This window comes from Miscanthus floridulus, chromosome 17 (assembly GCF_019320115.1).
Source record: "Miscanthus floridulus cultivar M001 chromosome 17, ASM1932011v1, whole genome shotgun sequence".
In the NCBI taxonomy this organism is placed as follows: Eukaryota; Viridiplantae; Streptophyta; class Magnoliopsida; order Poales; family Poaceae; genus Miscanthus; species Miscanthus floridulus.
Genome location: NC_089596.1, coordinates 659,369 through 684,022, shown reverse-complemented (window position 1 = coordinate 684,022; position 24,654 = coordinate 659,369). Strand labels below are relative to the sequence as shown.

At 46.5% G+C, this 24,654-nt stretch overlaps 4 protein-coding genes across 6 annotated transcripts; 2 read left to right on the top strand and 2 right to left on the bottom strand.

Annotated features, from left to right (window-relative positions):
* The first annotated feature begins 870 nt into the window (after positions 1 to 870).
* LOC136517025 (uncharacterized) lies at positions 871 to 5,507 on the top strand. Its single transcript, XM_066510537.1, has 6 exons — positions 871 to 1,338; positions 2,780 to 4,024; positions 4,185 to 4,244; positions 4,356 to 4,439; positions 4,586 to 4,705; positions 4,794 to 5,507. Exons 1-6 carry the CDS (start codon positions 1,195 to 1,197, stop codon positions 5,190 to 5,192), a joined length of 2,052 nt encoding a protein of 683 aa, XP_066366634.1. The 5' UTR covers positions 871 to 1,194; the 3' UTR covers positions 5,193 to 5,507.
* A 1,012-nt stretch (positions 5,508 to 6,519) lies between these two features.
* LOC136518450 (probable inorganic phosphate transporter 1-8) lies at positions 6,520 to 8,344 on the bottom strand. The gene has a single exon (XM_066512109.1). The coding sequence runs from the start codon at positions 8,214 to 8,216 to the stop codon at positions 6,612 to 6,614; it is 1,605 nt and encodes a 534-aa protein (XP_066368206.1). The 5' UTR covers positions 8,217 to 8,344; the 3' UTR covers positions 6,520 to 6,611.
* Positions 8,345 to 11,773: 3,429 nt separating this feature from the next.
* Positions 11,774 to 13,265, bottom strand: LOC136516960 (serine/threonine-protein phosphatase PP1-like). Its single transcript, XM_066510466.1, has 2 exons — positions 12,118 to 13,265; positions 11,774 to 11,913 (listed from the first exon to the last, which is right to left on the bottom strand). Coding segments are annotated over exons 1-2 (1,071 nt in total). The 5' UTR covers positions 13,188 to 13,265; the 3' UTR covers positions 11,774 to 11,912.
* A 1,179-nt stretch (positions 13,266 to 14,444) lies between these two features.
* LOC136517352 (uncharacterized) lies at positions 14,445 to 22,855 on the top strand. Of its 3 annotated transcripts, none has more exons than XM_066510902.1 (7): positions 14,445 to 14,820; positions 14,908 to 15,051; positions 15,728 to 15,795; positions 15,900 to 15,950; positions 16,053 to 16,112; positions 16,209 to 16,643; positions 22,439 to 22,855. In XM_066510902.1, the coding sequence occupies exons 1-7, from the start codon at positions 14,643 to 14,645 to the stop codon at positions 22,454 to 22,456; spliced, it is 954 nt and encodes a 317-aa protein (XP_066366999.1). In that variant the 5' UTR covers positions 14,445 to 14,642; the 3' UTR covers positions 22,457 to 22,855. The 3 variants fall into 3 exon arrangements, with proteins under 3 accessions (XP_066366999.1, XP_066366998.1, XP_066367000.1); XM_066510901.1 differs by having other exon boundaries at positions 14,448 to 14,820; positions 22,482 to 22,855; XM_066510903.1 differs by having other exon boundaries at positions 14,452 to 14,820; positions 22,492 to 22,855.
* Positions 22,856 to 24,654: the final 1,799 nt, after the last annotated feature.

The window sequence follows — 24,654 nt, the reverse complement described above, 5'->3', positions numbered from 1 at the left end:
CCAAAAAGGGTTTTTAGAATTTTATAGAAGATGACATTGATACGAATATTTTTCTAACCAAAACTTATAATATATTATGATATGATATGATATGATATAATATAATATAATACGATACGGCGCAAACGAATGAAGCAGCGACAGCAACGTGCGGCGTTGCTATACAATAAGAGGTCGTTTGGATCACTTTATTTTTTGGGAAATTAGAATCTACTTGATAGACTAGGTTATTTATTGGAATTTGGTATTTCACAACTTTCTGAAGTTCATTCACATGTAAGCCTATCTCAAACTTATAGAGTTGATGGTGAAATTTAATTTTATAGGTCACCATGCGATATTTTCACTTTACAACTTATAACACGCTCTTTAACTCACTCTCCTACGGTAGAAATACAACACATACTTATCTCTCTCGTATAAGCCACAGTAATATACAAATATATTCCATGTACACCCATATATTTTCGCGACCATGCATAGCATGTATATCATTAAGTAGAAAAAAGAGTTGTTACATAGGCAAACGCCAGTCGACCTAGAATGTGAGCGCTAGATACAACCATATAAGCTTAATTAATCTGTGTCTAAATTATAATTATTAAATAAATTCAATTCCATGGATGCGAACGGGGAGATTATGCTAAGAAAGAAAGCAAGCAAGCAAAGCATACATGAGATGGGCAGATCGATGGCACTTGTTGCTCGTTGCACCGAGCTCGCTCATCACGCGCAACGGCGACGTCGGTAGGTCCAGCGGCGGTTACTTGCAGTCGGGGCAGGGCCTGGCCTACCGCACCGTCGCACCACCACCACCACCAACCGCCCGCAGCCGACACCAACATCGCCGACAGCTCCCTCCCAGCAGCTACCTGCAGCCTCCTCTGCGCTCTTCTCATCTATCGCTAGCTATATCATTCTCCATTGCTACCAATTGGTTATGTTCGTAGCCTCATGGATCATCTTCTTCATTCGTATTATTAATTCTCTGATGATCAGGTCCCTCCCTCAGCTCTAGCTTGCTATATATGTATAGTACTGAGCGATTTGCATGCTACCCCTAGCAGTAGGCAGTAGCAGATACCAGCAAATCTATCCGGCCGATCGATCGATCCCCATATGATCTGATCACCGCCGGCCACCGCGAGGAAACAAAAGCGTAGCCCGCGATCGGCGATCGACAGGCCGCCGGCGATGGACTACGTGGTCGCGCGGATGCAAGCAGCAGGCCATACCCACCACACTTACAATGCCGCCGCCGCCGTGCCGCCTGTTCCTCATCAGCCTCAGGCGGCTCATCAGCTTCACTCCATCGGCGATCACCGTCCTCCGCCTGTGGTGAGTCCGTCACCATCACGACTATACTACGCTGTTTATTTATTTATATGCAGTACTTATTTATTATAGTTATTATGCTCATTAATTTTAGATTATTAGGAGCAGTATATATTTACTTCTACTTAATGAAACACGTATCAGGCACCTTCGCGAAAAAGGAGCAGTATATATTTTGCATTTGGAAAGAAAAAACATGACAGCATGCACTTCCTCCTCTAGCCTGCCTGACTGCCATGCTGAGACTTGTGTTTGGTTTATTTAATTTCCTCGGCTGCCAGTTAATTGCCACCGACTTCTCCCATTAATCCACAGCTGATGTTATTTATTTATTTCTAGATAAAGACAACTGCCTTTTTTCTATATATTTTTTCCGTTTCTCTTCTCACCGAGACATGCTATTTCGGGGGGTTTTATTTTGTTCATTATATTGCTTCTTTCGTCTACTAAGGTTGTCATTAATTCTCATAAAAAAAGAACTCGTCAAATTTGCATTAGGTAACGTCAACATCTTCACCATACTTTAGCCATGCTATTATAAACGAATCATTTTCAACATTTTCATGAGCTATTGCCATGTGCGACCCAGTTTGCCAGTATAGTATTTTAATTTTTTGGGGTTCGGTTTTTCTTGTAATGGTTTTTGTTTCAGCAGTATATATAAGATATATCCTAGGATGTCTTTTTTTTAGAAAAAAAACTAAGCTTAACTAAGAACTTCTTTTTTTAAGCAATACGGCAAACTTTATTCATTCAAGATTGTTACATCATTGATGAAGAGATCTAAAATAATGTTAGGGGGCTCATCGACCCAAATACAATTCTACTTATATTGCAAAGGTCTTCTTGCTAAATTGAGCCACTTGATTTGCCTCTCTACCGCAATGTTCAATAGATATATCTTGAAAACCACACCATATAACAGACTACCTAAACAGGCCCTTACTCTAGTTTTGGGTAGTGGAAAGAAAAACATCTCCAACGGGCTACTTCGGTGTGATCCAATCCAAGAAAGGAAAACGTGCGGTCCCCGCTTAGGGCAAATACATTGGTCTTTGTCTCGTAGGTGGTCTTATATAGTGCTACGTAATTTTAAGATGATTTAACAGACAACATGTACAATAGTTGTTTTTTTTTAAAATTGTCTCGTAGTAACTCACAATTCCTTAATTTATGCATAAACTAAAAGTAAAGTTGTAAGTTGTATGGCAACAACAACTCATGCAATAGTATAATAATTGTCTCAGTCCTAACTTTTAGCTGATTAGGTGATTGTTTCGCGAAACAACGACCTCATTCTCTCTTCCCTCTCTCTTTCCTCCTCATCAGCAAAAATCATTAGTGGCACTGCATCACTGCATGAGACGGCGTACGAGACCGCTAACGTGTAGCAGTGTTTTGAGTTTTTTTTTTAATTCTAACTGTTTCCGTTACACGAATGCAGTCTCAGAGGACGCGGGGCAGCGCGATGATGCAACGGCAGCGGCGTGAGGCGCTTGAACAGGAGGTGTCGGAGCTGAAGCAGCAGCTGTCCAACGAGGAGACGGTGCACCAGATCCTGGAGCGCGCCCTGCAGCCCAGCTCTGTTCGATCCTCCATGGCCCTCACCAACATCCCCGCCTTCATCCCCACCAAGGCCAAGGAGCTGCTCGCGGAGCTGCTGCTGGTGGAGGATGAGATCGCCAGGCTGGAGGACCAGATCCAGAGGATGAAGCAGGGAGCAGGAGCACGAGGAGGAGGCAACAGCGGCGCCATCACCGGCGCCATGCAACAGCAACAGCAACAGCAGCAGCAGCAGCAGCCGCCGGCACCACCACCACCGGATGCCTCCTCCTGCAACAACAACAACAATGGACGATCGCCTCGCCTGTCTGCGTCCGCCGCGGAGCATTGCAAGTCCATGTTCTTCATCAGCCAGGCCATGGACGGCGAGGCGTACCTCAGCAAGGTGAAGAAGAGCCCCAATCCCAAAGACGACGACAGGAGAGCCGCCATGAACAGCATGAGGAGCCCCAAGAACAACATCTTCGGCGGTGCCGGGGCCGGCTTGCCGCCGAGGCATTCGCTCGAGAATAAGCAATCGTCGTCAAATGGATATGGGCATGGGCATGTGGTGGTGGACAATAATAGCACGAACAAGCCGCCACCACCGAGCAAGATCGCCGCCGTCCTCCAGCACCACAACCATGAGCTTCCCATCACCAAGAGCCCCACGGTGATCGCTGCTGCAAAGAGAGTGAGAGACCAGCCGCGGCCGCCCAACAAGCTGTCGGAGCGTATCGTGAAATGCCTCGTCTGCATCTTCATGCGGCTGCTCCGGTCGTCCCGGGTGTCCGAAATGGACAAGTCCGGCAACCTCGCCGCCAAGGGGGGGAGCTTCAGCAGCTTAAGGATGGACACCGGCCTCGTCAACGCAGCGGCGGCGGCCAAGGAGAAGGAGAGGGGCCAGCAGGACCACTACGGCATCTTTGGCATCCAGGACGCCATCGTCAGGGACATCGGCCCCTACAAGAACCTCGTCAGGTTCACCGCCAACTCCCTGGACCTCCTCAGAGGGTTCTCGGCGTCGCCGCTGCTGACGAAGCTGAGGGAGATGCTGGAAGCGCTGCAGCAGGTGGATGTGCGGTCCCTGAATCACCAGCAGAGGCTGGCGTTCTGGCTCAACATCTACAACACCTGCATCATGCACGTACGTCTGTCTCATCTGTCTCCTCCTTCAATTCAGATGGAGTGTATCTATATGCATTCGTGCAGTTTCAGTCAGAGAATTTCTTTTTCTTTTTTCTTGTATCCATTTGGACTAATTATTAATGGAGATGAACTTGGAAACTACCACATCTATCATGCAGGGGATTCTGCAGCATGGTTTGCCGTCAAACTCGGACAAGTTACTCGCACTCAAGAACAAGGTACGTATGGATTACATCTTCATTGCTTTGTTTTGGACATGCAGGTTTTCATTTCTGATTAACAGGTTTACAGTTGTTCATCAGTCTGAATAGAATAATTCATTTGTGCAGGCAACAATCAATGTGTCAGGGCAAACTTTCAATGCATTGGTGATTGAGAATTTTATCCTGAGGCAGCCGTCGAGTGTCAAAGAAGTGAGTCAGTGAGCCCCTCCCTGCCCCTGCTGTCGATCAGGCATATGCAGATGCAGTTGGTCGAAGAACATGCATACTAGTAGTAGTTACACTACTACATGAGTACTACTAGTACTAATAATAACTAGTTATATAAAAAACAACAGGAATTCTGGAAATGCGAGGTGGACGTGGAAGAGCAGGCGGTGAGGAAGGTTTATGGGCTCAAGACTTCAGAACCCAACATTCTGTTTGCACTCTGCTGTGGCATCAGATCATCGCCAGCAGTAAGTATTCTTATTGTGACTGAAGGGAATTATATTGATTCATATATACAAACGTAGTACGTACCTACCTACATGCCCATATATGCAGCTTCGGATCTACAAAGCAGATCGCGTTGTGATGGATCTGGAGAAGGCAAAGCTGGAGTACCTGCAGGCGTCGTTAGTGGTGACATCGACGAGGAGGCTGATGATCCCAAGCCTCATCCACTCTAACATGCATGACTTTGCAAAGGACATGGAGTCGCTGCTTCGATGGATCTGCGAGCAGCTGCCCACATCCTGGTCCCTCAGGAAATCCATGGTGGACTGCCTCACCTTCAGCAACAGCAGCAGCAACCTAGCAAGGAGCCACAATGTACCCATCCATGGCGGTGCTTCTGCTGCTGCTTCCTCTGCTGCTGCTAACGCCATTATTTCCAACAAGATGGAGGAGGTGGTGGATGTCATTCCCCTGGACTACGAGTTTCAGTACCTGCTGCCCATGTGATGTGATCAACTGATAATAACGTGCTACATCTAAGTTAATTAAGTGATACATACATACAGATGGAGTTGATCGTGCACTCCACTCTATTCTTTGCATGTCGTCTGTCTGATTAGGAATCGAAGAAGGAAATTTTTGAAAGGTTGCTGGTGATACATACGTGTAAATTTCTGATTGTGGTGAACTTTCCCTTTCTTATAGGAAAAGCAAAAACAGGGCAGACTTGGTGTGTGCCAGTTTGTGTGTATGTAAACTAAACAATATTCCTAACATTATATTTTTAACAGCATATGTGCGTGCCATGGGTCTTTAGTTTCAGTATAAGTACTCCTATGTGTTTTCTGTCTTTGTTTGCTACTATGATGTAATGGCTGTGACGACAGGGCAGGGAAGGAGAGGACAGACGATTGCAAAAAAAACTTTTTGAGAGGAGCCCTGCTAAACGTTTTGCCATAGGAGCACGACGACCAATTTTTATCGTGGTGCACAATGCAGGCTTCAATCCTCTCTGTCTCAGGCACTCATACTCAGTAAGCTAAGCCTGCATAGAGCTGAATGTGTGCTACGAAACGCTGCAAGCCTGCACAAGGCCGAATGTACGCTGCAAGCCTGCATTATAGTACTAATATAAACACACTCTGTATTGGAGTACTAATAAGACTGATCATGAAAATTTGGTGGTTTCAAGCAAAACTAAAAGTAAAGGTCTATACTCTATGGACCAAATCTTTTATTACAATTCAAATTATAAATGTAACGTTCAATGTAATATATAATATTACTATACATGATAAAATTGTGATTAGGACACCTTCAAATTATAAATGTAATGTTCAATGCAATTATAAGATGTTTTGCTATGTACTTGGATATATAGTTAAGGCATATACCATGTCAAGTAGATACATAGTTAAGGCAATTCATCTAGAAAAAACAAAATGTCTTATAATTTGGATGGAAAGGAGTACGCAACATAGAAGAATTTGTTTTCCATCCGTACCTCATTACCACAGGTGATTAATATTTATATAATCTATTTGGATTCTGCAGCTAAAGATTATTATGGCATATTATACCATAAGTCCATAATATGTAGGTCCGTCAGTGCACTGCACACCTACCGCTAGCTGATCTGATCGCGCTGCGGATCGGATATATATTGTGCAAACAAACATGCATATGATTATATATAGGATATACTACATGCAAATTGCCTGACCATTGAAATCAAAGACCATAAAGTGCGTATATACGTACACAAAATCAGAGTACGTATAGCTAATAATAAGTGTGCAGACTCCTGTCGTAGACGTACGGTGCATATATGGAGTGGTACCTAGGAATCCTAGTATCCGATAAATAATAAAAATAATAAAAGGATAATAAAGTCCAGCATATATATAGTACTCCGTAGAAGATTAATTAGACGATGACGGGCATGGTTCTTGCGTGCGCCGGTGGTTGTTGGTCGTGGTTGTCGCCGGAGAGCTCCTCGAGCGACTTTCCCTTGGACTCGGGCACCAAGAGCGTGCAGGCGAGCCCCAGGAGGCTGCACACGGCGAGCACGAAGAGCGAGCAGCGCACGCCGATGCCCGCGGGGTAGCCGTGATCCGCCTTGGACTCGTCCCGGCTCTGCGCCGCGTACAGGAAGCCGAAGGATCCGACGATGGCGCCCGCCTTGCCCGCCGCCGCCGAGATGCCGTGGCACGTGGACCGCAGCCTCGCCGGGAATATCTCGGCGGGCACGATGAAGGTGGTGGAGTTGGGCCCGAAGTTGGCGAAGAAGAAGGTGAAGGCGTACATGACGAGGAAGCCGATGTGGTTGCCCGGGGTGGTCCAGTGGTGGTAGGGGATGGCCAGCCCCAGCATGAAGACGGTCATCATGGCGAAGCCCATCATCTGGATCTTGAAGCGCCCCAGCACGTCGATGAGCGCCACCGTGAACCAGTAGCCCGGCACCGTGCCGCACAGCGCGATCAGCGTCTGCGCGCGCGCGATGCGGTACACCTCATCCAGCGCGCTCATGGTGCGCGCCTTGGGGATCCAGTGGATCGCACTGAAGATGTCCTTCTGGAACAGGTTCTGCGAGTAGAAGGCGATGTCCAGCAGGAACCAGCAGCTGGTCGTGCCGAGGAGGTGGAGGCCGTGGCGCCGCAAAAACTCAGACGAGAAGAGGCCGAATTCATCGTGTTGGCGGTCGCCGTCGCGGTCGCCGGCATCGCCACCACTGACGATGTCCACCTGCAGCACCTTGGACATGTCGCTCGCCGCCTGCTTTGCGTTCCTGGCCACCAGCGCCGTGTACCTCGCCGTCTCGGGCATCTTCATCCGCCAGTAGTAGGTGAGCAGCGCCGGGATGGCGCCGAACATGAGGATGACGCGCCACACGTAGTCGGCCTCCGCCGGTGTGGACGGCACCGAGCCGTCCTGGTACGCCGGCGACTGGAACGCCGCGCGGAAGGCCGCCGAGACGACGAGCGTGACGACGCCGCCCGTGAGGATGCCGAACCCCTGCATGGCGAAGACGGCGGCGATGAAGGCGCCCCTCGTCTTCTTGTTGGCGTACTCGGACATGATGGTGGCGGAGAGCGGGTAGTCGCCGCCGATGCCGAACCCGAGCCAGAAGCGGAAGAAGCAGAGCGTGCCCATGACGGCGGCCGGAGAGCGGCCCAAGGAGACGCCCGACGCCAGGGAGCACGCCACCATGCACATGAGCGTCATGCCGTACACGCGCTTCCGCCCCATCTTGTCGCCGAGCCAGCCGAAGAAGAGCTGGCCCGAGAGCGTGCCGCAGAATGCCACGCCATTGACGGCGGCGGCGACGTGGGGCGGCAGGGAGCCCGGGTCCGGGGAGCCCTCCCGGTAGTAGTAGATGCGGCCGAGGAGCTTGGTGACGAGGGAGATGCAGAAGAGGTCGTAGGCGTCGGTGAAGAAGCCCATGCCGGCGATCACGATCGCCGTGAAGTGGTACCACTGCGTCTTGGCCGTGTCCAGGGCGCTCAGCACCTCCAGCTGCTGCCGCGCCATTGGTATCTCTGCTCTGCTCCTGATGATGGATCGGATCGGATCGATCGGAGTCGAGAACGACGACGACGTTGGTTCGTTGTTTGGTCAAACCTAGTTACTGATAACAAGGATGAAAAGCCGCAACGCAATGAGAGAGAGAGAGAGAGAGATCTCGTACGTCTCGGTAAATAAATGAATGAGGAATATATATAGCAACAAAATCGGCAGTTTGGTTGGACTATTAAACGGAAAACCAGGGGTTTTAATTATTTCTTTTCGCTGCGAGAAAGAGATTATACGATTTTACCGCTGGCGGCGGGGTGTTGCATGCACGCATGCACGCACCATTCAGTTGAACCAACTGCCTCCACATTTTGCATGCCGAGGTTGGATTTACTTTTGATCGCCGATCGACCTCCATGCATCACCGGCACGGGCATATTCACTGTTCGCACGGATCGGATCTCGCCTTCAATCCATGCAACGCATGCATGCATACAGTAGGTGGTGTCCTACGGATATTCACACGGACAGGAATGAATCTCTTGTGTCCTACGGATATTCTTTTTTTTTTAATTTGTTAGACATATTCCAATAGACAGAGCTGGCTGGCTCATTCGTCCCATAATATATCTGCTTCTAGCCTTCTAGATTCGTACTAGGTCAAACTATATATGTTAATATACCTTCGCACTTGCACAATGTCCTTCGCGGTATCTTAGATCTTCATCATCTTGTCATACGAGACTATTTCAATGTTCTACATTTTTTTCCGAAAGGCATCAAGAGCTTTGCCGGACTTTTATTAGACGAGAAAAAGGGAAAACAAAAGAAGGAAATAGTAGGGCTAGCGCCTAGACGTCTGGCCCCAGGCCCATGTCCGGATGCAGCTTCGACGCCTGCAACCGCTTCGCATCGGACGCCCCCGCGCTCGCATAAGATCCCGCGCCAGTGAATCGCGTCCGGCCGCCGCTACCGATCCCACGCCAATTACCGCGTCCAACCATCCGCAACTCGCTCCCCATCCCAGTTGCGCCCCCCGGCGTCAAGCTCGCCGCGCTCCTTCCCCCGCCATGCCGCGCTCCTCCCCTCGCCGTGACACCATCCCTGCCACGACACCATCCCCGCCGCACACCCGTCCTCCGCCGCGCTCTGTCTCGGCTGCACCCCTTCCACTGTCCTAACGTGTCATCTCCTCTACAACATCCGTTTGATCGTTGCAACATATGCAGTATACTATTAAAACATACTTGTATAGTCATTGCAACATCTAGATGAAACATATGAAACATGCGTCTAAAACGACTGAAACATTTAGAACATAGATTTGCAACATACATCTAAAACAGATGAAACATGTGGAACATACACTTGAAATATACGTGTGTAGCCATTGCAACATATGCAACATCAGATCCTTTAGCAACATCAATGAAACACATGAAACATACAGATAAAACGCGTGAAACATACGTATGAAACAACTGAAACACTCGAAACATATACTTACAACATACGTATATAATCATTGCAATATACACAACATACAGATGAAACACTTGGAAACAACTTCTGAAACACACCTGAAACAAACACATGGCGTCGTCGGCGGTGCAGTGGAGAGGGAGGATGCATGGCGGCAAGCAAGTGGTTGGGCGTGGTGAAGAACGCAACACTGGAGCAGTTGTTGTGGACCATGCCGTGTTGGTCGAAGAACTCAGCGGCGAGTGGTGAGTGGCAATGGGGAGACAGGAAAGCAGGCTGTGGCACTCGGGCTCGGTGTAGCACGCAGCTGCATTGCGGCCGCGGCGGTGCGGGACGTAGTGGGGTAAGCCGCAACTATACAGACGCGGAGAGTTGGTTCGAGAATGGGTGGGAAAACAGCGGCGATTCGAGAAGAAGGTGAGAGCGGCGATTTTTATTTTTATTTCTGTGCGGATGGCAGTGTTGCCTGTTGGGCCATTCGGGCGTCGAGGCCCACCAACGCACGTTCGGACGAAACGGACGCCCTACCCACAGCATTAGCGACACAACTGTCCCAGCACCCAGGATGGCCAATGTTCCATATTCAACATGCCATATCTCCATATAATGACCAACATGTTGCTCAACCTAGTTTGTGGACTAATCACTTGATCATCTCACATGAAACCTTGTGAATCAACATAAAGTTATCACCTAGTTACTTAAATCAAAGCAGGACTTAGCAGCCATGCGCTCGTGCGCCTCGGCATCCGTGTGCCGACGCCTATGCCCCAGCAGCTATGGGCGAGCCCGCCATCCCTAGTGGGCGAGCCCGCACACTTATGCACCGATGTCCCTCCTCGCGCGAGGCCAAATCCCACTTTCGCGCGCGCTAGAGTCCACTGGTGTGAGCGGGAGCCAGGAGAAGCCACTATTTTCATCGAGACCGCAAGCAAGAGCAACCAACACCTACCTGGCTAAGCTATCGTATGCTGCTAGAGGCAGAGACACAAGGGAGAGACATATAATTGAGTTGACAACACACGGCCCGCGTGTGGATAATTAATTAATTAAATTGTAATAAGTACATCAGTAGCTAGCGGCGGTGCATGCTTCTTCATCCAACTCTTAGCACACAACATGTTGGGCATGTTTGGATGTTGTCCTGGCAAATTTGCCTGGTCAGACAGCATCCGATTTCCTAAGTTTGGGGTGGATTATTGTTGCCTGGCAGGCAACATCCAAACAGTCCCGTGTTGTGCGCTTCGCTAGATTTTAGAATGGACCGTGGAGCATGGGTGTTAGGGCCGTCATGTAGCGAACGTGGCAAGTGAACAGCAACCTAACCATAATTCTATATAAAAAAAACCTTCTTATGTTGGTTTGGTGGCATTTTTAAGAAGGTATTTGAGTGAATTGTGCGGGATTAGACAAAGGTGTTCCATTTGATGTAAAAGGGAATTCACTGGTAAAGGAAGGTGACTTGGTGAAGGAGAGAGGTGTACTGTGATGGCGATGGGTGGGTATAGGTAGATACTGACGGCGCTTTTGTTATTGAAATAGGAGAAGCAAGACTTACTGTCGAAAAGACTTGAGTGATAGTTCGCGATGAAGAAGCTAGGCAAAGTCTTAGGCCCCGTTTGGCACGGCTCGCAGCGGCTTCGGCTTTTCTGGTAAAAACACTGTAGCAACACTGTAGCACGAAGCCGCTTTTCTCTCTCCTACTTTTTCCTCTCACTGTAGCAAAAACACTGTAGCGCGCGGGGAGAAGCCAGGAAAACTGGCTTGTGCGGCTTTGATGAACAGTGACGGCGTCAGTGAGAGGGGGAGGGGAGGAGAGAGAAAACCGGCTTTTGCTACAGTGTTGCTACAGTATTTTTGTCAGATGAGCCGGAGCCGCTTGAAGCCGTCCCAAACGGGCCCTTACTGTCCTGACGATGCATCAGAAATGTGGAAAAGCACTGAGGAGGTGGTGGCGTTAGCGCGCTGTGATGGAATTGAAATTGCGGCGAAATAATCGTCGAAACAGACTGTACCACAACGCATGGTAAGCATGCTATCATCGCCCAGTCGTCGACGGATTTGATCAGCAGAGAGGCACGTGAAGGTGGAGACAGAATCCCAGAGTGCATGGAAGACAATTTGCTACACATACAAGACATTCAACAGTTTGGAGATCTAAGACAAAGTTTGTGGCGAGCACATTATTGATTGAGATTGTAACCCGCCTTGCTCCCGAGTAATAAATAAAGCTCTGTTCCTCCAAAAAGAAAATTAGTAGTTAATTAAAGTGGCATCAGCAGCTAGCATAATGAACGCGGTGTGGTGCATGCTTTGCAGAGTTGCAGTGCAGCTTCTTGATCCATCGCCACAGGAAAATCGAATCGAATGGTCCTGCTTGCTTTGCTTCACTCTTTTTTTTTTCTTTCTTTTTTTCGGCCAGTAATTTAGTAATTACCAGTATCGCAGGAGTCCCTTCCTCGTGCTTCTGTTGGAACTTGCAGGCGGCGCAGGCGCTGCTGGTGGTGGTGGTGCTGATGAGCTGCGGCCCAGGCCGGCGGAGGAGATGCCCCTGCCCCTGCCCCTGCTCCTGCTGCTCTTCCCGCTGTCCGTCGTCTCCGGCTTGATGACGGTGAAGGAGCAGACGAGGTCGGCGTCGATGCTCATGACGGCGCCCGCGTTGTCGAACTCGCCGCAGTAGTTGGGCGCGGAGAAGACGGTGACGAGCTGGCGGTCGGCGAAGAACTCGTATCCGTCCTCCACCACCTGGTGCGCCCTGCACACGAGGTCCAGGTCGTGCCTGCGGAGGAAGTCCGCCACGACGTTGGCGCCGAAGGTGCAGGAGACGCCGCGGTCCTCGTTGTCCGCCCACCCGCTGTTCTGGGGGGAAGGGTCGGACCAGAGCAGGTCGCAGAGCAGGCCCTCGTCGGGCACGTCGCAGGGCCTGGGCAGGCGTCGGATCTGGTCCAGGCTGCGCAGGTGCGGGGACAGCCCCCCGTGCACGCACAGGACGCGGCCGTCCACCAGCGCCGCCACGGGCAGGCAGTTGAAGCAGTCGGAGAAGAGGCGCCAGAGGCGGACGCTGTAGCGGCGCTTGCACTCGTCGTAGAAGCCGTAGATGCGGTTGATGGAGGCGCACTCGTGGTTGCCCCGGAGGAGGAACAAGTGCTCCGGGTACCGGACCTTGTAGGCGAGCAGCAGGCAGATGGTCTCCAGGCTCTGGTCGCCGCGGTCCACGTAGTCGCCCAGGAACAGGTACTTGCTCCGTGGCGGGAACCCACCCGTGGCGTGGAAGATGCGGAGCAGGTCACGGTACTGCCCGTGCACGTCGCCGCAGATGCTGATGGGCGCGTCCAGGTCCAGCAGGCTGGGCTGCCGCATGAACACGTCCTTGGCGGCGGCGCACAGGCTGCGGATCTCACCCTCGCCCAGCTGCGCCTGCTTGTTCCCCGCCGGGCGGCTGCGCCGCGTGTCCTGGAGCAGGAGGCGGCGGATGATGTCGTCCACAGCAGCGCAACTCATCTCCATCCTCGATCGTCGTACGTAGGACGGACGATCCTGCTGCTGCTTCTCCTTCACTCTCCTACTCTAATAGTCTACACCGTGATGAGGCCCAAGTGCTAGTCCTAGTCCTAGCTAGCTGGCCAGTATTCCTATTCCTATTCCTATTCCTATTCGTGTGATCGTGTCCAGTGCTGCATGCATGATTGATTGACGATCTTGTTCCATAGCAGGAGTACGAGACACGGGGAAAGAGAGAGTAGCCACTAGTCAGAGAGGAGGAGAACCGTGAACCGTCCCTAGGTACCAAGCACGCACAAGCCAGCATCGTCTCTACACACAGAATCAAAACTTTCGGCCTCTGCAGCATCAAATCCATCCATGGGCGATGCATGCATGGATGGATCGGACTCGGAGCACCAAGCAGCGACCAGGTTACCTTTACTACTTTGCCTTAGCCTTTTCTCCCATCGACCGATCCTCACCGCCACCACGCCACGCATCACAGATTCTCTACCAAGATACTAGCTCCACCACGGAGGAGCTTAGAGCATAACTAAAGCAGGAGGGGAAATGGAATTACGACATATCGTCCAACCAACCTCATGAGCTGACAATGCATATATAAAAGCAAATTAAAGAAAGCTAAGACCGGAACCTTCGACACTACTTTTCAGCGAAGGAATAATGTTTTTTCTCTCACAACAAATCAGCATAAGCTAAATTTCAGCGAAACAAATAGGGATTTAGTTATTTGCCAACATGATCTCCCTCCGGTTCAATTTGCAAGTTATTCTGACTTTTATACACATATAGCCAAATGCTTTTATTATGTATCTAGATATAATATATACCTTGTTGTGTAGTAATTGGAATATCGGGAGCATATGATAAGCAACCGGGGGCGTGAGTGAATAAGGGCTTGTTTGGAATGAACCTTCGTAAACTTGGCCAGGCATGGCTCCTAGGCGTCTGATTTTAGACGTCTAGGGCCAGGATTGTTGGCATGGCCAGACATTGCCTGACATGGCTCAATCCAAACAAACCCTAATAAGTGAGTGCGAAAGAGAGGACGCAACAGAGGCGTAAGAAAACAGGGAAGGGATACGAGTTGAGATATATATATATTGCACTATGCATAACAGTATCTCCAACCGCCTCTCAATATCTCAACCCTATAATAAGTATTGGGTTGATGAGGCTCCCCTCTCTCTCTCCTCTCTCTCTCTCTCCCCTATACATGGGCCGACTGTATGACTTGAGCCCATTAAAACAACGTTTGTGCTCGAGAGCTGGCCCAGTTGTACCCCTTTTCGGTCTGATTGATGGTTCCTGTTTTTCTTTCCATCTGATTGATGGCTCCTGTTTCTCCCCTTTTCGGTCTCGTCTAGCTTCCTTCAATCCTTCTCCAGATTCAGCCAAACCCTAGGCCGTGCGTGGCGGGCGGAGGACGCAGTAAGCGGGATCGCCACTAGCAACAGCATGCGTGGCGGGTACTCGGGCCGCGGTGGTTTCGCTAGCGGCCGCCATAGCAGCCGCAGCAATGATGGCAGGGGATACCACGGGAACCCTTGCCTGACGATGCACCAGCCGTGGGCGTCGCTGCTGGTGCACGGCATCAAGCGTGTCGAGGGCCGCTCATGGCCGTCCCCGATCACAGGTCTGCGCCTTCCCTTGCCCTCTTTTGATTTTGGTTTGGATTTGAATAAGTAAGTAGTAAGATTCAGTTCCATCTCTTCCCTCCCAGGCCGCCTGTGGATTCACGCAGCATCCAAGGTTCCTGATCCCGACACCATCAAAGCCATGGAGGATTTCTATAGGCAGATTTATGCCGTCAATGGCATCACTGACATCAACTTCCCTGATCATTACCCTGTCTCACGCCTCCTTGGTTAGCACTCGTATGCCTTGTCTTCTGTCTTCTCTCCCAGTTACTATAGGACACGCCTGCTCTGGCTACTTCCTTCAATCACAAATGTAATCTGTCCAAAGTTGTCCCAATTAATATTTTCTGACTTTGACTAACAACATCTTTAAAAACATAACATCTCGAGTGAAAAGAGTGATATATTATGAAAGTGTTTTTTTTCCACACTGGCTGACAATGTCAATCTTGTACTGTCAATCTATACTGTAAACTTTGGTGCTTCTCCTAGTGTTTCTCGTGCGTTGATGCTAGCTGTAGAGGAGTTACACTTTTGGGATTTGGCCAGGGCACGAGGTTAATTTGTCAGTGTTAGAGGTTGTGGTTGGTCAATGTGTTTGTGTGGCGCGCATATTTTTGGATCGTAAGTGTGTGTGGTGTTGTGAGGGTTCTTACCCCTTTTTTCTTCTTAATATAATGATACGCAGCTCTCCTGGGTGTTCAAGAAAAAAATATATTTTGATTTGATGGTCAAAACATAAAAAGTTTACCTTGGATAAACCTAGATGGACTTATATTTACAACCAGAGAAAGTGCATCACATCATCCTAGATGAACTTGTTGACCTGGGACATGAAAAACTGCATCTCATCTCCTACCATTCCGTTTTTTTGCTTTTATGTGCTAATATGTTCCACCACAGGCTGTGTTGAGGTGGTAGGCTGCCTCAGGTCTGAAGAGCTTGTTTGCTGGGAACACGTTCCTGAGTCTGTATGTTCTGTTACTCTCCAATTTCTCTTCCTTTGCTCCAGTACCATTTTACCTGCAATGCATTTTACTTAGCTCATGATGCAACATCCTACTCTCAAATGCAGGTCAGGCTTGAAGGGCTGACTGACTTTTGTTGGCTCTGTGAGAATCCGCAGGTGAGTTTGACATGCTACTCTCCTCCTCACTCCTAGCTAGCACATACCATAACCGCTGGCATCTTTGTTTGTCCGTGACATTCCGTACATGAATTTATGCAGAAGTTGGTGGTTCCATTCGAGATGCGTGGCTACCAGGGCGTCTACAATTTAGAAAGAAGGGTGAGTTCAGTCCTGGTTGGCATAAGCAGTTCCTCCTATTTCCACCTTTTGCTTGTACTCATAACTCTGGAATCTGTTCTGCTTGCCATCTCACAGATCTATGATGGGGCTGTGAGGGGCCTTTCACCTGTTCAAGGTCCACTGCCTGTCAAGTTCCCTCTTCCAGATCCCAGAGATCCTTTCTCTTTGAAGCCAGGATCTCTTACATTTGCTGCTTCCAAATCCACGCTGCAAAAATCTGCAAGTGTTACTGCAGCAATAGCCGGGGCTCGAGCTGCAGCCACTCAATTCTCAAAGAAGGATCACAAAGCTGCTACTAGTAGTGAAACTGGTACACAAGAGCAATCCTGGGGAAGCAATGGTGATAGCAGTTCAGTTGATGGCAATGTGCCGTCCATTGTCCATGGCGGCTCTGCGTATCCACAGAACCAGAATCAGCCTTCAATTTTCCAGAGCACTCCAGCGTACTCCCAAAATCCAAATTCCGAGCCTCGGAGAAGCCCCAGATTAGAATTTGGAGCTTCCAATAGGGTGAGTATTGATATGTTTAGCTTCATCTACTTTTGCTTGGTGAATTCATTTTTCCTTGCAGTTTTGATTTTATTTTTAAAGAATAAGTTGACTTGCTTAGTACTCCCTCCATTCCAAATTATAAGTCGTTTTGGCTTTTCTAGATACATTGCTTTGTCATGTACCAACATCTATCCCGGGTGTAAATTGTTTTAAAGATAGCAAATCTTTCCAAGAATGAAACTTCCATTGATTTAATGTTGCGTTAAAAGTGACAATAGGAGAACTCCAAAGAAAATTAGCACCCCTTAATATAGGATCATAAACTTCATATGAAATTTGATGAATCAAATCTTTATTATTTAATGAATCCATATATAACTTACTATGATATCCTAGTTGATCATTTAACGATTGGAATATATACGGTCCATTAGAGATAATATCATTTGATCTAATATACAGACTATTCTTAGATAATAACTTTTGATATAAACCCACTACTTTGGACAATAATGTTCTATTTCCAGATTCCACTGATGTACTACATTGAATATCCGGTACTTGGAATACATTAGAGAAACCTCTCTTGTGTAATAGAGACTTTTCGAACTTAGAATACAAATCCCACAGACGGACTAAATCGGTTGTCATGATTGTATATTTAATCAATATTTTAAGGTTGGTTGGGATTTCCATTTTTATAGTTGAAACACCTACCCTAGGGCTCTATACTGTAGTGGTAGAGAGCTATTTTATCCCTAGTCTACTTAGTACGGCTAGAGATTGAAGGGAATCAACTTAGTAGACATATGCCTACTTTGTATGTGAGTTAATCACACATTAGTGATCGCATAGTATTAACAGAGAAGTAAGAAAAGAAATAACAGATCAGTAATCAAATCTATTCCTAGATTCTAGGATATTACACTGAGCACCTATCTCTTCTAATATAAGGCTGAGGAGCTATCTCTTTTCATTTCCGATAATACTTCTACGCAGAGAAACCCTGTCTTCCCCGAGAGTCTTCCTCTCCCTCCCTCCCTTCCTCAGCATCTAACTATAATGGCTAGCTAATATGTTATGTCCCTTGCCATTAATTCAATTTCCTTACTACCCTATTCTTTATTTCATCTTCCACCCCAACAAAACAACTATGTAAAAACTTTCCCTTGCACTAGGAAAGTAGGGACTTATTTGAAGTTCATAGATATAGTCTATCAGGCTGGTCTCCGGGGTCGTTTCCCTAGCAGAGCAGGTTGGTTTCCGGTTCCCTACAAGCGTTCTATATAAGCGGTCCCTGCCAGTTACATCAAGTTCCATTCCAGCAATCAATTAGGCTAGTATTGATAGTTCAAGCTAAAAATTCTTTCTTAAAAAAATAATAGGTTAGCGGGACAAGGAAGAAAGTGCGATTGTATTAGTGTTCCGGGAAGAAAGGGAATCCTGTGCTTCTCTAAGAAAAGAAAAAGAGAGTTTACACAAGTAAAGTACTAAACGAGAAAAAAAGCATTTATCGAGAAAAGGTCCCATAGTCATATTTATATATATAGACTCCTCATATTTATATATATAATAGAAAGATGAAAGGTTTCTTTTTGTTCGGTCAGTCTGTTTCCTCTCGATTCACCTAAAACTTCTTTTGCCACTGACGTGATACAATGAGCCATCTCATTCTACATTGAGTTAGCATCCTCACCTAACTTCCGCTCCGTCTCATTAATTATTTTCTCTTTAAACATAACTTGCTTATCCCCTTTCCAATTCCACCACCTAATCCTAGGCTCCCTTGCTCCTTCTCTTCCATCTCTTAATACTAAGATAGAGTACTCCAAATCTATGTTGGGTTGCTACACTCTCTCCAGTCTCCAGGTATCACCCTTACAATCCTTGAAATACTTCTGATCTGCTCGTCGCGTTAGGAAGAAGTCAATCTGACTAACATTAGAACCACTCCTAAAAGTTCTCAAGTGCGAGTCTCTATTCCGTGTTGGCAAGTATCAAATCATACGGCATAGCAAAAAGATAGTTTTCCGCGTTATCTCAAGAAAAAGGACGAAGAATTATAGAATTGTCGTGTATGTTACTTTTTGGGTGTGGCCATTTTGAATCCCATTTCCTATGGTAGAGACAGTCGTTTTCCTCTTACGAATTAAGTTAAAGACCGCTCCCCTTCGGTCAAGATCGATACAATACAGCCGATCCGCTTTCTTCCGTCAGTAGTCGATATATTTATATAATTAGATTAATAGCAGTCCTATATCAGGTATGACAAGGTTGGTGTTTTCCTAAATTCGAATTTAGTTCACAGCCCTTCTTCATTAAAGTGGGCTGCAGTGGAAACGGCGAACAATTGCTGTAAAATATAGTATAGATACCGGAGAAACATGCTGCTCTCCTCTTCTATTCCATTTTCTGTTTCTACATATCTTTCGAGAAGGGGGAGGTCATTAGAGGCTCCTCTCGAGGACATACAAGAAGGATCCCTCTTTTCTTACTCGGATGGCTTGGCTGTTTCTAGGCATTCCACTAGTACCGTTTTAGGGAAGAAACTACTGCTGGCACGGGACAACCATACCTACTCAGAGTACTCTTTTCTTGCCTTGTAACAACAGTCTATTCCACCGGATGCACAAGCCTAAAAAGCCTATTCTATTTATTTGCTAAAATAGTCCAATTTGACGTAAACTGTTTTCGATGTTGAAAACATCTTCGAAGAAATGAAAAGGTATCCTACATCACCAGTATCCACATATCCTCCTATCAAATCCAATGCAACGGCTCCTACTCTGTATAGATTATAGACCTTTGCTTTTGATTATCGGTTAATCGAATTTCATGATTGCATAGCAACCGACCGAGGAACTACTAATCTTTAGACCAAAAAACCCTTGACTTATTTCTACTCCATAAATGAAAATAAAGAAAGCTTTATTTTTTTTTGTTCCGCTTCTTGCTCTAAGCAGAAAGACTTGTCGGAAATCGCCGGTTGGGTTGGTCCGACCAAGAAAGGCATGGGAGTGGAGAGGCGGAAGTGAAAGACTGGCTACCAATAAAGATCCCTCACTGCACACTTTCTATAGTTCTGTATCCAGGATCGGCTGCATGCTCTAGTGTTGAATCGGGTATAGAACCCAGGATGCTTGGTTACAATTCCGAATCCGCTAAACCATGTTTGTTTTCTTTTTTTTTTCTCGACTGGCTTTGCTTTATCCATGGGTAATGAGTTTCGATGTATTGGGCGTTCCCGTTTAGAAATAGAAGCTTTTTCGTGCTTGCTTGCGAGCATTGGAATGGCCTGAATGGAATGAATATTAAGATAAATAAAAGATTCCAAGAAAATTGAGAAAGTTATTCATTCTTATATTAATTTCCTATACTTGACCGAACAACTTCCAATTCCGTTATTTCAACTACACCAAATGATCTTTCGAATTGGTCAAGACTCTCCTGTTTATGGCCCCTTCTATTCTATATGGTACATGTTGTTGTTTCATTGAATTTGCTTCAAGCTTGCGGTTCGACTTTGATCATTATGGATTGGTACCAAGAAGATCAAGTCCTAGGCAAGCGGACCTAAACCTAATTTTCACAGCCGGTACGGTAACAATGAAAATGGCTCCTTCTTTAGTGAGATTATATGAGCAAATGCCTGAACCAAAATACGTCATTGCTATGGGAGCTTGTAGTATTACTGGCTCGCGAGGAGAAAAAGAATGGCCCTACAAACTCCTAAAATCAATGTCTGGAAGTCCTTTTAAGATAGGTTAATATAAGATATGCTATGCTTAACACTTAGGCTTAGCAAGAGGGACTGGCGCGTGAGACCGAGATCGCCATAGGTTGATTGTGCAGGCAGGTAATACTCATTTTAACTAGAAAGAGGATATTATACATGAGTACTGGTTATAGTCACACTCCCAAACTCCCGAGAAGTCTTTTTTACTTAACTCTAGGACTTGCTATAAGGATGGATTGCTTTTACCCTAGAACCCTCTATCCCGATCTCGAATTGTGCTTGGCGCCCCCAGGTTGGGCACAAACCCATGTAGCCCCTAAACCCGGGCTCAGTCAAGAGCGGCATCTGAATCCCGCTGCAATCCCTCCTGCGCAGGTGGAGAAAAAGGGGCAAAGTCTCAGTGGCCGACCTAATATGTTGGCTCCACTACCCGAATCTATTCCCCTTAATCCTCCAAGCCAATCAATGCCCCATACCCTTATCATGGTCAGTCTCATCTTTAGTGACTCCTGTGCTAAGGGGTCGAGGGAAGTGGTGTGGTGGGCCCCCTCACTTTTTTTGGAAAGAAGACAGGACCAACGAGAAATTCTTTTGCATTTTTTGAAGAAATCTTCTGAAGATGTCTCTTCTAGTAAGAATAGAGAAGATGTCTCATCTAGTAAGAATACACTTATTTGTGATCCTCCCTCTGTGACTGCTATTCCTATACTATCAGAAAGTAGACTATCCTAAGATTCGGGTTGCGATCCTCAAGGAAATAAGCTTGAATCTAAAAAAGACTATTAGAGTGGGGAAACTTATAGCTACCTGCTCTTTCATTGAAATGAACGAATTACTGCCAGTAATCTGAGAATTCATTGGTTCAAGGTGATGACACACCGCCTTTTGGCTTGGTTCAAGCCAGCTTTCCAGCTATCCAATTACCGTGAGAGCTCTTGGACTGTTAGACCAAGTAAAGGTATTTGTCCCTTCCCCTTACGAGCCTGTGGGTGAAAGTGCCCCTCCAATTGCACAAGTCTCTCCAGTCCCAACAAGGGAAAATCAATCCAGTTAGCCAATTTTGGAAAGCTTTTTAAAGTGCATTACTAAATAAAGTTCTCTTTCGGCCATTGAGCAAGAGCAAGTATTCAAGCAGGAGTAGAAAGCTTCGATGCATTGGAAGTTCGTTCTTCTACCTGCGAGTTCTGTTACAGCAATTGGGAGTACCCTTTTCACCGAAAGTTCTCTTACATTTAGTAAGCCAGCGGCGAGGGTGCCAACTCTTACGAGATCTCACCCCGATTATAGTGAGTGCTTATCCCTTGATCTTCCCTTGGAATGCCAATTGTATAAGAAAGTCTTAAGCAAGTATATTGAAAATCTTAAGCTCATCTAGTGCCAGTGCACGTCACTCTATTCCCTTAGGGAAGCAGGTCAGCAAGTGGGACTTTAGGTAAGAAAGAATCGTTCTATCTGGACTCTTTTTATAGGGTGTCGCATTCATTCCTCATGGGAGTGTAGGATTTCGAGGATCTACGCTATGAGGTAAGAGTTCTTTGTATGCCTTTCTTTGTGGGTCACCTGCAAAGCAAGATCTATGTACCTAGAAAAGCCGAAACGACTTATAATTTGGAACGGAGGGGGAAATATACTAATATTGTTTGGTTAGTTTATACGTTGGATACTGGAGCACTGGGCACATAAATGACTAGGTTTCAATTTGCACCACAAAATCTGAAGTGAACATTTGAAAATATGGAACACTTGCTTTCCAGTTAACTAGTGATTGATATACTCAAATAAGATCATTAATCAGGTCTACAACAGCTACCATGCCGCAGTTGTGAATTAAATCATAGCAGTTGTCACTGTATGGAGAATGTTTAGTTACATTAGAGGAATGGGTCAATGGTAGAGAACTGGAGACGCACTCTTGATTTTGTAGAATTCAGCTGGCAGGGTCGTTGGAACAAGATGAGTGGCAAACCTCTAGAATCCACAATTTGCAAATACACCGCACACAAATTAGGCATGTTTGTTTGGTTGGAGAAGGCGCTTGAGGTTATCATGGCTAACCTATTTGTTCGTGATTTGACAGGGTTTTGTTGGAAACTAACACTAATATGGTGACTGATTATTAGCTTGTTACAGTGGCACTGAGGGAGCTGAAGCAGTTAAGCCTGAGCGAGAAAGGAGCAGGACAAGCAGTTCCCAGAAGCTGACCAATGCAATCTAACAAGTAGGTAGGTTGAAGCGCATGCATGGGATGGGAGTATGTGATAGATAGAATGAGCACCTTGGATCCCTTGTAATGCTTGCCATAGCCCATAGGGCGAGAGAGGTATAGCATTTGGCTGTTGTATGTTTGTAGAAAGATCGGTGATGTTTGCAGAATTCATGGGGGGATGAAATCATGACGGACCGCCTAGCTAGGTAACAAATTTCTCAAATCAAGCGCCCCCTTTAGCTTGTAATTAAATATGCTGCAGTGCTGGAAGTGTTGCAATTGTGTGAATTAATGTTTGCCGTCACACGTACGCTAGCAATGCTACGGCATTGCTGAGGCCGGCTCTTTTGGCATCTACCCGGCTCTGACCTATGAGGGAGGAAGGAGATAAAGGAGGTCCAAGAATGCAGGCAGGCAGGCAGAGGCATGTGCAGGTTCATGCACCACCTGTATTTGAGGATGGCTGACCCTGACCGGGGTTGCCGTGTAATGCACTGGCCTGATAGCCGCGGTCACTCTCACTCTAAATTGTGTGAATGCAGAGTGCGTATATATGACATTTAGCTTGCTTGCAGCTCATGATATGTATGATATATATGTTCCATTGATTTGCTTTGCTTCTTTAGCACTGTCTTGTATCTATGCATATACCATGCTACGTGTGATTTGTTTTTAGCAAAGCTAGTGCATGCATCTTCCATACTAGTTGCCTTAATTTGTTGGACCAACAAGCCAGAACAATTTTGTTTATTCGGCTGTCTACAACTTGCAGTGGTTAAAGGGGTGGATCTATGTATATGTATTATATATATATAAATGGTGGTAGCTAGTACGATAATGATATGTAGCTTGTACCGCTCCGTATCTATCTGGGGATGTGAATCATGTACATCCATCCAATGGATATGTATGAATATATACTAGGCCGTAGCTAGTATGATGTTTCTTAGAAGGCAAACTACGGATGGGTCATATAGCAAAAGAGGTAGCATGCATGCAGTGGATGTGGATTAGGCTTAAGGTTGGTTTTCATTCTGAGCGAGGTGAGTTTGAGATGAGAATATAGTACTCCTACAGTACATTCATCTGCATCTGGTCACTTTTGATGCGCATGCGTGGCCATGGACTGACTGGGTGCGTGCTGCTGTTGCTTCTCTATCGCTCACGTGAACGTGACCATTCTACCATCCTCGCATCCTATTGTATATGTATTCTAGTCTAGTCTATTTTATTGCAGAAACAGCCCGTAGCAATGTCTGATTTCCTCTGTATAGTGGAGAGTGATCGGTGATCGCACATTGCGGAGTAAAAATTAACTTCTTTTTTCTTCTTCCTTAGACAGACAAGAAGAGGGGGATTTGAATCATATTTTAGAGGCAGGTATCTCAAGTATTTTGTGCCAATAAACCTTCCTTTTTCTAGTTGTAGAGTGGATGGGGTAAGTCTGATTAGAAGCATTTATTTATTTATTTATTTATATACTGCCGAGGATAGGAGGTGCTTTGGGTTAATTGTCTTTTTTAGTGGTATATATGAGAATTTAGTTGGACAGCTAGCTAGGTGGAGGTGTACGTGGTTGTAGATAGGAGTATACTCCTACAGAAGAAACAAAGACTTGTGTCGGGTTGAGACTTTGTTTTTCCAAACTTTTTTGTAGATGACGACGACGACGATGGAATAAATAAAAGACGAGCAAGGCGTGGAAAAATAGCTAGGTGGATCGATCGGGGTGATGGTATATTCGATAGGCGTAGCAAGCAGATTCATTGTACCTCGCTGGACCCACCGGATGGGATGGATGATAACCTGCAAACAAATCAGTAAAAACCTAGGAGTCTACTCCAGCGGATGGAACGAAGGCTTCGTTTAGACTGGGGTTAGCGATCAGTATCGACGCTGTAGCATTTTCGTTTGTATTTGATAATTATTGTCCAATCATGATCTAACTAGGCTTAAAAGATTCACCTCGTAATTTACGATCAAACTATATAATTAATTATTTTTTATCTATATTTAATACTTCATGCATGTGTCTAAAGATTTAATGTGACGAAGAAAGAGTGAAAAAAACTTACAATATAAACAAG